Source organism: Raphanus sativus, chromosome 8 (genome assembly GCF_000801105.2).
Source record: "Raphanus sativus cultivar WK10039 chromosome 8, ASM80110v3, whole genome shotgun sequence".
In the NCBI taxonomy this organism is placed as follows: domain Eukaryota; kingdom Viridiplantae; phylum Streptophyta; class Magnoliopsida; order Brassicales; family Brassicaceae; genus Raphanus; species Raphanus sativus.
The window spans coordinates 25172889-25187168 of record NC_079518.1 but is presented as its reverse complement, the minus strand read 5'-3'; the positions used below and the strand labels follow the sequence as shown (position 1 = coordinate 25187168).

Sequence of the window (14280 nt, the reverse complement as noted above, 5' to 3'; positions counted from 1 at the left end):
GAAATCTCCTTTGCTAAACTCTCCCTGAGTCTAGGCTTCGATCTTCCACTTCTCGGAAGTACTTCACCAAGTACGTCAGCACCCAACGCACACCAGTGATACAAAACGCATGATCCTCCAAGTACACACACAGCTCACCACGAGCTACACACGATGGTAACTCCACCACACAAAGCGTCAACACCAAGGACACCAAACTAAGTCCACATCAGACTCCATCGACAACTACTACAGACACTGCTTCGACACCGAGCAGATACACCAATATACAATGAGATCCTCTTACTCTTCTATACAAGATCTTACTTTCTCATAAGGCATGTCTATCCTTATATAGCAGACTAGAACTTATTCTCCACGTTTTTAACTCGCTCTCCAAGTCTTCCACTTGCTCTCCAAGTCTTTCCAATACACATAAGGTAACTTTCCATTTACCTTAATGGAAAACTTCATCTTCAAGTAAACTCCCTTTTACTTTATGGAAAACGTCCATATGTCTTCAAGCACATATCTTCTTTCCTTTTCCAAGCTCATCAAGTTCACGCACATCACAAAACTCAATCTATCATTCAGTTTCATCTTCATGAGACACGCCTGTACTACCTCCTGTAGTACTTCACGAACTGATACAGAACACCTATGCAAACTGCATCTTCAATCTCCTCCTTTTTGACTATGCATGTGCACTCATCATAACTGGCTTGAAAGCCACGTCTTCAATCTCCCCCTATGAGTCACATCATGGTCAAAAACCAACTCGAAGATCAGCACCTTCCAAATCTATGAAGAAATCCCATCACGCCATCTTCATCAATCTTAAATCAAACTTTGTATTACTTCCTGAACAAGTTTCTGTCCTCACTCTCCCAGATCACACCAGTAACTTAGGTGACCCTCTCTGATACCACTTGTTAATGTAGAGAGAGCGACAAAAACTAGTGCAGAAAGTAAAATAGACACAAAGTTTGTTAAACGGGTTCGTTTCCTACATCCCCGGGACCTCGTCCAGATTTCATTGACTTAGAACAAGGAGCAACCTACAATTGATATATGGTACAACACACACGAGTGTCTACCACTCTTTTCTAAGGAGCAATCTACAAAGATTAGGAATACAACGGATCCCATCCGGACACGCCAGAGCACACTGTCTTCTACAGCTGTAATCTTCACAGACCTCTTCAATGACACCTCCTTTGCTAAACTCCCCCTGAGTCTAGGCTTCGATCTTCCACTTCTCGGAAGTACTTCACCAAGTACGTCAGCACCCAACGCACACCAGTGATACAAAACGTTTGATCCTCCAAGCACACACACAACTCACCACGAGCTACACACGATGGCTAACTCCACCACACAAAGCGTCAACACCAAGGACACCAAACTAAGTCCAAATCAGACTCCATCGACAACTACTACAGACACTGCTTCGACACCAAGCAGATACACCAATATACAATGAGATCCTCTTACTCTTCTATACAAGATCTTACTTTCTCATAAGGCACGTCTATCCTTATATAGCAGACTAGAACTTATTCTCCACGTCTTTAACTCGCTCTCCAAGTCTTCCACTTGCTCTCCAAGTCTTTCCAATACACATAAGGTAACTTTCCATTTACCTTAATGGAAAACTTCATCTTCAAGTAAACTCCCTTTTACTTTATGGAAAACGTCCATATATCTTCAAACACATATATTCTTTCCTTTTCCAAGCTCATCAAGTTCACGCACATCACAAAACTCAATCTATCATTCAATTTCATCTTCATGAGACACGCCTGTACTACCTCCTGTAGTACTTCACGAACTGATACAGAACACCTCTGCAAACTGCATCTTTAATCTTCCTCTTTTTTAATATGCATGTGCACTCATCATAACTGGCTTGAAAGCCACGTCTTCACCGACATTCACCATCATCATCATGGTTTTACGGTGCCTTAAGGCAACATGAGTTTCCATGTGACTCACCACAGAAAGAAAGCTAAAGATGACCCCCACGGTAAATGATATCGCATGAATAAACTAGACAACTTTATTTGCAATAAAAAAGGAACATGTAAAATGTTTAGGAACCTAAAACAAACCACCCGTACTCGCTAAATCTTTAGTTTCTTTTCTCATAGAGTAGATTAACCCTAAAGTGATAAAGATTGGGTATGTGAATATGTGATGCATATAATAAGGGACCATACCGTAGCATTTAAGTTCTCTTTTTTTTAAGTTCTCATTTATATTTGCCTGGACATAAAAAAACAAACGTTTTTGTAACCAGCCGCAGCTAACATTGTCCAAATAAGCTCTATGTTAGTTTGTTTATGTCCTGATAATCATAAGTTCAATGATTAAAGACAGACACTGATTAACTTTTTTTATGAAAGCAAAATCTGAAGATAAATAGCTTACCATTACCAACATAAGAATCAGTAGAAGCAAGTACAATAATGTAGAGACCCTTTATTAACAACAGACAAAGTTGCAATCTGCCAGCTAACAAACAGATAGTCCCAAGAAGGTCCCAAGAAATAAATCTTTTTTTTGTGTAAATGTTAAGATTTATACCAGATTTTTCTGTTTTTTAAGGTTGTGGAAATCCACTTGTTACATGAAAAGGAGAAATACAAGAAAATAAAATAAAGAGCAGCGAACAACACTAAGGCGGCCGAAAAGTGAGGGAGAAGAAGATTTGCAGAAGGGATGGAGACCCTGGTCTTGCAGGAGGAATGGATAGCAGATGATCTCGGATTAGTCTATCAACTCTAGGGATGATCCCTGCTTCAGAAGAGGCAACCTGCTTGAAGATGCGTTAGTTCCTCTCTCGCCAAGTACAATAGACATAGCCTGCATCAACAATTTAATTACCACTTGCAGCCTAGGAGAAACAGCAATCTGGTTAAGAGAAAGGATATCTGCCACAGCGAGCATCGACGACGGAGCAGCTTGCCAATTATTTCCTGAGAAATGAGTCCGAATAACGGAGACAAAAGGGCACAGAAAGAATAAGTGCTGGTGAGACTCCTGCCGTAGAGCAGAGGACACAAGACGTAGGAATTATGATACCCCAAGATGACAGTCTATCTTTGGTAGGAAGCCTGGAGAGAATAGCCATCCAAGCAACAAAAGAACATCTAGGAATCTCTTCCTTGAACCACACCAGATCGAACCAAGGAACCTCTGGCGCTACTTCTCTGCAGATACTGTGCCACGTTGCTTTAGAAGAAAACTTAGGAACAAAATGGTCAGCCCCATTTCGCCACAAATACTTGATTGGTACAGATGATGATAAAGTAATAGAAGTATGCTTTAGAAGTTGGATGCTCTCGTTAAAGTTTTTAATAAATGATTAGTAGAAACAGTATACAAATTTAATTTATCATAATGGGTGATGCAGATCAAAATATGCAGATCAACAGATAATGCAGATCAAGCAGAACAAATGCAGATCATGCAGATCAAGTAGAACAAATGCAGATTAAACTCGTTAATTTACAGAGTTATCATATTTAATTGAATGCAACGTTTTGAAATCCAGATTGGACATTGACTTAGTATTACAATTGGATCAATGATAAGACGGATCCAACCGAGTTTTATATTCTAACTTAATTTTAAATTAAGTAATATATATATATATATATATATATATATATATTAACTATAAAAAAAATTTATAATCTTTATACCATTGTAATAATCTAAAAATGATATGAAAGTAAAATTAAGATTTTATATGATATAAATTATAACGAAAGCTAATTTATTTAGATATATATATATATATATATATATATATATAAACATGAATTTTTTAACAAGTTTGACCGGTTTTTGATTGCGTTTACCGGTTTAACTCAAATCTGGTTTTAGCATAACTCAGAACCTGTTAGAAAAGCGAATCACGGTCCGACCGGCCGGTCTGGTCCGGTTTTCTAAACATTGACCGAATGATTAAATATATGTAAACTAAATATTTAAACAAAAAATACAAAATATTATATTTAAAAATAAATAGTATTATTATAATAAATACAATAAAATTTAACATTATATAAAATTAAATATAATTACAATATATAATTGATGTCTGACTCTTGTCAGTTTTTTTAAAAACCCAAAACATAGCTAAATTAAAAATGGTTCCAATATACTCTGAGCTAAAACCCTATAAGCTTGACAAATATTCAAGTAATTCAGATGTAACAATTTTTATTTTTCAAATTTTAAAAAGAGTACCGTGCAGGTTTCTGTAAATTTTGGTATGGTTTAAGTTTTATATATTTTGTTATGTTCTAGTTAGATTAATTAGTATATTTATATATTTTATAGCATACTAATATAATTTGTCAAATATGTTTTACAGAAATTATGTTAAATTTATGGATATGTCAAGTAAATGTATATAGGTGTTTAAAAAAATTATATAACTTCAGCTTATAAATAAAGAAATGAAGTTGTGTGTATAGTATTTGTAGGAAAAAAAAAGAAAAAGAAAATCATCTATTGGCCCTCTGTGTTTGATCAGTTTCCTTTTTGCTGTGTTTACAGATTTTTTTTTTTTAAATATAAAATGTTCTGCAAGCAGATTGAACTGCAATTTATTTGTTCTGCATATTACAGGTGAATGGACAAAATATGTAGATAAAACTTCAATTTATTTGTCCTGTGTTTCTTCTGCATATTAACTGCATCACATTCATACCCTTAGTATATAGTATATTTAATTTTAGATTATATATATTAATAAAATAAATTTTATTAAAATAATGAATCTATTTAATCATATAATTTAAATTTTAAGAATGAAATATTTTTTAAATGTAAAATTTATTTAAAATGTAAAATTTATTTAAAAATATAAAATTTATCTAAAATATATATTTTTAGTTTTGATATAAAAGTAACTTTTTCATATTATTAAATAAAATTAATTAATTATATATAATTTTATATATTATTTATCATTATTTATTTATGGGGAATTTTCAAAAATACCACTTTCAAGGTACCATTATTCATCTTTACCACTACTAAAGACACATTTCAAAAATACCTTATTTATTGAAATGGTAAAAACTCTTATATCTTTGTTTTATATGCTTTTCAAAATTCTAATCCCAAATTCTAAATCCTAAACCTCTAATTCTAAACCCTAAACCCAAAATCTTCAACTCTAAACCCTAAACCCTAAACTATATACCCTGAATTCAATATCCTAAACCCTAAACCCTAAAGTCTAAACTATAAACCCTAAATCCTCAACTCTAAACCCTAAATCCTCAACTCTAAACCCTAAACTATATACCTTAAACTCTAAAACATCAAATCTAAACCCTAAATCCTAAACCTTCAAATCTAAACCCTTCATTAAAAGTAGTGGTAAAAGTGGTTAGTGTAAACATGAAAAGTGGTACTATGAAAATGGTATTTTTGACAATTTCTCTTTATTTATTGGTAGAGTAGTAAATAATACACATATAATATTATCATAAAATTAATATATGATATGCAATTTATTTATTTCTAAATAATATAGATATTTTATAATATATAAATATATATTATTTTTGTTTTGTTATTAAAAATAATGAATGATATGTGTAGTTTTATGAATTATATTATATATTAAATGTGAAATATTGTTCTTTAATAAATTTAAAAATATTTGAACGCAACTTTTATTTTAAAAAATATATAATTTTATTTTATCATAAAAATAATTCTCTATATTATTAAATAAATATAAATTAATTATGCATAATTATTTTTAAATTATATATATATCTTGTTAAAATAGAAGTATATTTTGATTTTGTTTGGCAACATAAACTGTAGAATTAAAGAAAATTAGAATGTTGTTTGGAGATAAATATAACATTTATCTTGGGCTTATATTTTTTTAAAAAATTTGACACAAATATAACTCTTCTAAGTGCATGGGCCTAAATAATTAATGACTATCCATGTCGAATGGACTTCTGATTTAGTTATATCTGTCGATATGTTTTGAGTTTGTCCAATAATAATAATGTAGTCTTACAAAACTTCTATTACAAATCAAACAAAAAAAATAAACATCCAAAACTATAAAATTTCATAAGAGTATCATTTCATACACATATTAAACCATAAAAATTCACGCTGCATTGTCATAACTGGATCAGTTTTTCTAGGTTCGGTTCGGGTTCGGATAATCCATTTAAATTAGTTTAAAATTTAAAATTCATTATATATTTTAAATTTTTCAAAATCTATAAACAAATTAATATATTATTCTCTGGGAACTAAATTATCATCACTTGGCCAGTCTGAACTTGGGTTTTGGCCCAAGTGGTTTACATGGTGGATCGTAACAGATGATCGGTTCACCCCCTGGCATTAGTCGGAAGGTATTCCAAACTCGGGTTAGACAGTGTGGTAGCCAGTCCACTCTGTAGCACTAAATGCATTCTTTCCGGGGCCGATCGGATCAGCCGATAAGGTTTATCAAAAATAATAATAATATATTACATATAAATTTGAATAACATATGTTAGAAAACCTAAATTTGACATAAATCGATTTGGTTTAAATATTTGGATAGAAAATCAATAATTATTTTAAATATCTTGGTGTTTTTGAGTATATTTTAACTATTTTAGATATTTACTTATGACTATTTTATATATTTTCAAGTATTTAGACCAACTTAAAAGTACCGTATATATTCTAGAAGTTTTTATATACATTAAATTTAAAAATAATTAATATATACAAGTATATAAATCTATTAAAGATACATTCGATATCTAAAATACTTATTTTAGATAGGATTCGGTTTCAGTTCTTTAAATACTAAAATTTTGAATAATTTGGATATTTAATCAATTTCGGTTCGGGTTTGGTACTACTTTTCTTATCAGGATCGGTCGGTTTGATGGATTCAGATTTTTTTGTCCAGTCATAATATTAACATAAAAACAAATATAAATATATTTTATTAAAATATATCCAAGCGGACGTACGAATCAAAATCTAGTTATAATTAAAAATATTCTACCAAAAACTTTATATGAAAACATTGAGTAAAAAAATCTAAGAATGGGCATTAAATATTGATTGAAAAATAAAAAACAAAAGCATAATGCTTTGCCAATCAAAAGAGACCCAAGTCCTAAGAACCTAAACTGCTGTCAGAATCTTATGCTGCACAACTCGTACAACAGTCTGGACCCATTATGTGACTGATTAAGACTCGAGTGTCTTTTATTGAACTTGATGCAAACTCAAAATCAAACCACTTTTAACATATCATTGGACCGGACAAGAAAATGATCAGAAGGAAAAAAAGAAACATCAATACTTAAAATTTATATCACTTTAACCAAAATTCCCTGCAGCTAAAACTTTCAGTAAGCAAAAACTAAACTTGTAACTTAAAAGAGTATTGAGAAACAACAAGTTTGATCAATTAGACATATTCCTCCAACAGCCAAGCACGTCCCGGCCACAATCCGCCAGAACATTCACCAATGAACAAGCAAGACAAAACACATCCTCCTCTTTTTCTGTTACAAAGCTGTGTAGCACACCGTAAACACTCTCTTTAGCAATACTTGTCAGAATCTCCCCAAAAGACTCAGGACGGCTGGAGTACAGGAAGCACTGTCGTTGAAAACTACTGATCGGTGCTCGCTGGTGATGGCCTGCTTAATGGATTTCACCGCATCTAGATAACCACTAGCGCAAAGTGAACCTAGTTCATCAATGACCTGTATAGATATTAGACTTCAATTAGCAGTGTCTTGGAAAAAAAACTCTTGTATCATGCTACATGGAGATAGAGAGGGACTAATCGATCCCATAGACATAATAAATTTAGAACCTATAAATAAACGCAACGAAAACAAAATTGGGCTGTAACAAGGTATGGACTTAGTAGATACACTTAAGCAAAACTAAAAAGAGAAGAAAAAAACAACTAAGACCTTTCAGGTTCTGTCAAACAAACATTGGATCAAATATCAGAATGGGAAACAAAACTCAATTCATTGGGTTGATGGTGTATCATTGAAAACTTAAAAGGAACAAAACTAACAACTATCATTCATAAGAAAAAAAACTGAAGGAGTATAGTAACTAAACAGGAAACAGGAGCATACCAGTAACGAAACCCCCGATATATCAACTCCTTTGAGGGCAACAATCTCCAAAAGTCTCTCAGGTGTGGAAACTATAAATTCAGGTTCTAAGCTTTTCAATCTACAGCTCAAAAACACAGCTTGTTAGAATCAGAGAGAAAAAGGAAGATTCTTCTTCATGTAGCAAACAAGCAACAGCCTGTAATCTATGTAAAAAAAACGAAAAGAGAAATATAATGGATTGGTAAGACCTACCCAGAAATCTGATGATCTATTTCGGCTCCATTGTGTAAGCTCACTGCATGAACTCCAAGACGTTTCAGCGCCTTGCAAACCGATCGAACCTAAGCATCATGACATAAGAATGTTGCTAAAAGAAAAAACAGCAGCACTATATATAAGAGATGTGACAGTTCACAAGTGATGCTAACCTGAGAAGCTTTGGACTGAGATGGTACGAGATATAAGAGAAAAAGACTACTGCTTAGTGGTAGGCTCTCCTCGTATTTCTCTCGCATAGAAATAGCATCAGTGGCAGTCGAAACAATCCATGCAATTTGTTCAAGGGAGGAAGATGTCACACTAGTCTCAACAACATCTTTACCAGAATGAAAAGATTTCCAGAACTCATTTCCCCAAGTGCTAGTGAACAAAGGCTTCTCAAGGTTATGAAAGGAGCTCTCGATTTCGGTCAGGCAGAGCATCACCAACTTACGTGGACCATGAATCACCCTCGTCTTCTCTGTCTTCTTCTCATCAGCGTCTCGAGATGGTTTCTTAAGAGAAGATTTATTCACTGAAAGAGCATCTCTAGACTTGACCTTTTTCTTCTTCTTCTTCTTCTCTTTGACAATGCTCACTTTACCCAGTTTCTCATTGAAGGGATCTTCTGGTGTAGGAAGGCTAAAACACATTCCCTATTATTCAAAATCATCAAACACAAGACTCAATATCACCCTAAGATTCAATCCTCCATACTCAAATTCATCAAATCAATTCACTAAACAGATTCACTAGACACACTCCCTAAGATTCATAATACTCAGATTCAGTGAATAGGGAACTTGATCTAATAAACTTCCATTTTTTCGATTTTCAAAGGTCTCGTAGAGAGAGAGAGAGAGAGAGAGATGAATAGACCTGACACATGCTGCGTTTGCCAGTCTGGCGGCGCTTCTTGGCGGCAATGATAGCGGCGATGCGAGAGGAAACGGCGGCGGAATCGTTCTTGCGATTCATCTTCTTCCGGTTGGATTTGTTCTTCTTCCTCGCCAAAGCATCGTCGCCTTTCGCCATTATTGCTCTCTCTCTCTCTCAGTCTCAGGCGGCCCCGTTTTGGTTTGTTTCTCGGGCTTTAGGTTTAAATCCCTTTTTATATTATCCTTTTTGGGTTCTAAACTCAGAAGCGGCCAATTTTGCGAGAGGGGAGGAGGATAAACCCTATAGGTCTCCTTCATTTTTTTAGCCATTTGTTTAAAATATATATATATATGGGGAATTTTCAAAAATATCACGAAGGTACCATTATTCATCTTTACCACCACAAAGTACACATTTTCAAAAATACCTTATTTATTAAGCTGTTAAAGACTCTTATATCTTTATTTTTATATGCTTTTCAAAATTTTAATCCAAAATTCTAAATCCTAAACCCCAAATTCTAAACCCTAAACTATATACCCTAAATTCAATATCCTAAACCCTAAACCCTGAAACCTCAACTATAAACCCTAAATCCTCAACTCTAAACCCTAAACTTTATACCCTAAACCCTAAAACATCAAATCTAAACCCTAAAACATAAAATCTAAACCCTAAATCCTAAACGTTCAAATCTAAACCCTTCATTAAAAGTAGTGGTAAAAGTGGTTAGTGTAAACATGAAAAGTGGTACTATGAAAATGGTATTTTTGGCAATTTCTCATATATATATACTATTTTTAATAATTAAACTTTTACAATTCTTTTTTGATCATTTTTTTTGGCTTTAGATTGTAATAATTCATATACCCGTGGGAAATTTATTTCATTGTAATAATTCAGATACCCGTGTAAAATTTATTTCATATAATTTTCTTATGAGATTCAAAAGATGTTTCACATAAAAGAATGTTGATGCATAGAAAACATTAACATTGGCTTTTGAATGAGAGAGATGAACTGCTGAAGAGTGTGCAAGTTGACGAGGCTCTCTCTTGGATAAAATTTAGTTCCGTTGCTATTGCTAGAAGGTGCAGAATCTAAAAGAAGTTGAATAGGCCACTTCTCAGTCTCAGGACTTCTCCAGCTGAGTATATTGCCTTTTTGCCAAGAGTTTTTTATCTTCTCGGAGAATTTGTAATCAATAGGCCTGGACGTTTTTACCTTAATCCGAAGTATCTACTTAAACCCGAATCAGAAAAACTGACACCGAATCCGAATTGTTATACAAAAATATCCGAATGGGACTTATGAGCTTAGTACTTTGGTATTTTGTTATAACCTGAACCGATCCGAAATCCGAACTAAGATCCGAAAACATCCGAAATTAGTTATATATGTTAAAGTGATTTAGATATTTTTGACTATTCAAAATATTTTTGTAGTTTGTTTTATTTGTTATTTTGAATTATTTTTAACTAATTTAGTTATTTTAACTAATATTTAATTAGATTTGTAAACAATTTATATGTTTTGAAACAAAAATTTGTTAGTTTTTGAGGTTTAAAAAATATATTTTGAACGATTTTAAACATTGGTTACATCCGATCCGAACCGAAACCGAAAGGAACCGAACCGAATTTGATCCGTTAATTAGTAAATACCGAATGGTACTTCTAAACATAACCCCGAAAATCCGAAAATCCGAATCACCCGGACCAATACCGAACGGGCCACCGAATGCCCAGGCCTAGTAATCAAGTTTTCAAATTAACAAGAGGATGTAAAGGGTAAAAATGCTTTTTCTGTACCGTCACAAATCTAAAAGCTTACCAAAGTTGCAACTTACATAACATCTTGAATAGGACACAGTAATACAAAATGTTCACAAAAATACTACACGGATCATCAAAACATACGAAGCCAAGATTCGACACTACATACACATCATCATAACCTTGTCTTAGGATAAGGAAAAAAAAAGAGAGAGAGACAACCCATAAAAACTAGAGAGGACTATTAACAGAGTAAAGAATCAATCACTGGCTTGGTGAATCCCCACGTGGGCTGCGGCTTCTCGCTGGTAGAGGTGTGTTGCTCCTTCTCCTAGGGCTCTGACTCCTTCTGCTGCTCTCTAGGGGTACAGGTGTGTTGCTCCTTCTCCTAGGGTTCTGACTCCTTCTGCTGCTCGCTGGTGGTACATGTGTGTTGCTCCTTCTCCTCTTAGGGCTAGGACTCCTGTTTCTTCTCGCTGGTAGAGGTGTGTCGCTCCTTCTCCTAGGGCTCCTACTCCTATTTCTGCTCGCTGGTAGAGGTGTGTTGCTCCTTCTCCTAGGGCTCCGACTCCTTCTGCTGCTCGCTGGGGGTACAAGTGTGTTGCTCCTTCTCCTAGGTCTCCGACTCCTTCTGCTGCTCGCTGGTGGTACAGGTGTGTTGCTCCTTCTCCTCCTAGGGCTCGGACTCCTGTTTCTTCTCGCTGGTAGAGGTGTGTTGCTCCTTCTCCTAGGGCTCCTACTCCTGTTTCTGCTCGCTGGTAGAGGTGTGTTGCTCCTTATCCTCCTAGGGCTCGGACTCCTGTTTCTTCTCGGACTCTGGCTAATACTTCTTCTGCTCGGGCTACGGTTAATGCTTCTTCTGCGGCTTTTTCTTGTGACTGGACTTGCACTGCGACCCCTTGAGCCATTGTTGGCGGGTGAGCGTGAGTAGAACCTCCTCCTCTTATCATATCCTTCTTTTCTGGGAGAGATAGATAAATAGTAAGCATTGAACAGTTATTCCACACAGATGTGTTGTAATGGAGTTCAGACATAAACCTTGAGTGACGTCTTCTGTAGGGAGGAGGAGAACGAGAAGACCTAGGCGGCGAGCGAGGGTAGTAACGAGGGGAACTACGCCTTCTATCCCGAAATCTAATGCTCCCACACAAACACAAAAGAATGTTAAAAGACTTTAACTCGATGATTAAACAAACATAAAAGTTCAAAAAAAGAGCTCCAAAAGCACCTTCCATCACTACGCTGCCTTGCTCTCATTTCAGTCGGTTTCTTCCTGTTAGCTTCTCCAAACATAACAGACAACTCACGGCCAAGAAGAAGATTACCATCCATTTGATCTTTTGCCTCAGCAGCATCATCACGATCCTCAAATTCAATAAAGCCAAACCCTCGTGGATCTCTGCACTTGACATATTGAACAAACAAAACAGTATCTCAGAGTAGGAACCGAAAATACAAATGTGTACCCCTTTACAACACAAGCCTCTGTTGAGGTGACAGTTGGCAATATGATCCCCTGCAACAGGTGATATCAACATGGAATAAGCAAGCACTTGCCTGCTAATAACTTCGCAAGTTTCAGTATAAAGAATTGACTTGTTGAAGACTTGATTCATCTTCAAATTTGAATACAAACCCAAACTTCACTTTGAACTCTTCACTACAATATAGAACATCTCCATAAGAACTCTAGTTACTTTTTTTGATGCCTTCAAATTCTTTAGATTCACTGTTAAACCTCAACAACTTCAATCAAACATATCAAAATTGGATCCTTCTCCTTAAGCGTACAGTTGAATAATCCACGTACTTTCTCTTATTGACGCCGAAAATTAGTGGGTTTAAGACTAGAACAGATTCAAGAAAGGTGGCAGAGAGTATCTAATTAGAAACACAAGTAAGAATCAAGCGTTTAAACAGTAGTAGATGTTGAAACATGCTCTCACCCCGTGTTATAATCCCTTGGCAAGTAAACGTCCTTGAGAGGACCGAACTGTTCAAATGAACTCCTCAGATCTTTTTCCCTGAAAAAAACCAAGATGACAGGTAAGAAGACAAGTAGAATTTGCTAAAAGTCAAAAAACGAATACAGATTCGAATCATAGTAGCCAACAATACAAAGGACATATAGTTATCAAGATAGCTCCGAAGACATATCAACTTTCTAAACGTTATTTCACAGTACATAAACGAAAACGTCATGCGTAGATATGCTTAAGAGAATAGCTGAAGAGAAATCAAGTAATGTACCTGCAATCATGGCTTAGATTGCGAACTAAAAGAGTGGTATATCGGTTTCCTCTAGGGCTTTTGCTCCTTCCCCTCATTGCAGTGAGCCTTCCATCAGTCAAATGAACACAAAACCAGGTAAGAAAAGTGACAACAAACGCAAGAGCTAAGAGATTAAAAGAATCTTGAAACCTAAGAACTAGACATTCTTCATGAATCTTGCAACCTAACTACGCTCATGATGCTCTAGAAAAGTTATCTTTGGTTCCAATTGAAAGAAAAATACTAAAAGAGAGACCAACACTAGCTGAGATCGCAAACAGTTGAGATGGAGACAGAATCACGCAGCTCATATTTCGAATTGGAGTAAAGGAAAAGCTCTATATACACAAAAAGGCGACAACTTTCGATTCAAATCGATCAAGATACCGACTTTTACTACAATCAACCGTCAAAGAAAGAGCCTCGATCAGTGAAGGAATCGTGGTGACCCAGACGGTGATGACTTACCGGAGGAGAACGAAGGTCGGTGGTGACGACGAACGGCGGCGAAGCTTTGCTCACTGGATTGGTGTTGGAGAAATGGATTAAAAATCGTCAATATCCCCCTTTTGATCAATACGGGCGGGCTATTAGTGTTTATATAGTGGTTATTATTTTACATTTTAACCCTCAGAATCTCTTAACATTTTTTGTGCCTCAAACTATATATTTTGTACAATGTCCACCTTCGATGATCTAATTTTGGGGTGTTTAAGGTTCATAAATGTTATTTTGTCAATATTTTAGAGGATGAAATCAATTATAAAGATAGCATATTGATGTTTTTCTTCAACTAGTGAGAAATTACTTGGGTCAGAAAATTTACAGGGGAAAACAGTGAATGATAAAAAAGAGTACTGCGAAAATCAGTCATACGACGTCGCTGCAATCAGAGCATTAAGAATTCCGGTTCGGTTCGGTTCGGTTCCATTTCATTAATTGCCCAGCCTAAACAAAGACTCTTCCTCTGACAG

General features: G+C 35.0%; 2 protein-coding genes across 2 annotated transcripts; both read right to left on the bottom strand.

Moving 5' to 3' along the window:
* Positions 1-7321: 7321 nt before the first annotated feature.
* On the bottom strand, positions 7322-9551 carry LOC108819053 (ATP-dependent RNA helicase DBP3). The gene is made up of 5 exons (XM_018592039.2): positions 9261-9551; positions 8552-9037; positions 8376-8464; positions 8142-8241; positions 7322-7751 (listed from the first exon to the last, which is right to left on the bottom strand). The coding sequence occupies exons 1-5, from the start codon at positions 9414-9416 to the stop codon at positions 7599-7601; spliced, it is 984 nt and encodes a 327-aa protein (XP_018447541.1). The 5' UTR covers positions 9417-9551; the 3' UTR covers positions 7322-7598.
* Positions 9552-11299: 1748 nt separating this feature from the next.
* LOC108820456 (serine/arginine-rich SC35-like splicing factor SCL33) lies at positions 11300-13362 on the bottom strand. Its single transcript, XM_018593396.2, has 5 exons — positions 13286-13362; positions 12982-13059; positions 12264-12434; positions 12074-12169; positions 11300-12011 (listed from the first exon to the last, which is right to left on the bottom strand). The coding sequence occupies exons 1-5, from the start codon at positions 13360-13362 to the stop codon at positions 11300-11302; spliced, it is 1134 nt and encodes a 377-aa protein (XP_018448898.2).
* Positions 13363-14280: the final 918 nt, after the last annotated feature.

Excerpts from the sequence above, each read along its gene's own strand:
- LOC108820456 (XM_018593396.2), bottom strand. The coding sequence starts at position 13,362 with ATGAGGGGAAGGAGCAAAAGCCCTAGAGGAAACCGATATACCACTCTT. Across the intron at positions 12,170-12,263 it reads AGGCAGCGTAGTGATGGAAG|ATTTCGGGATAGAAGGCGTA; the intron begins GTGCTTTTGGAG and ends TGGGAGCATTAG. Across the intron at positions 12,012-12,073 it reads TACAGAAGACGTCACTCAAG|ATCTATCTCTCCCAGAAAAG; the intron begins GTTTATGTCTGA and ends TGCTTACTATTT.
- LOC108819053 (XM_018592039.2), bottom strand. The coding sequence starts at position 9,416 with ATGGCGAAAGGCGACGATGCTTTGGCGAGGAAGAAGAACAAATCCAAC. Across the intron at positions 9,038-9,260 it reads GCAAACGCAGCATGTGTCAG|GGAATGTGTTTTAGCCTTCC; the intron begins GTCTATTCATCT and ends TTTGAATAATAG. Across the intron at positions 8,242-8,375 it reads ATAGATCATCAGATTTCTGG|ATTGAAAAGCTTAGAACCTG; the intron begins GTAGGTCTTACC and ends TTTGAGCTGTAG.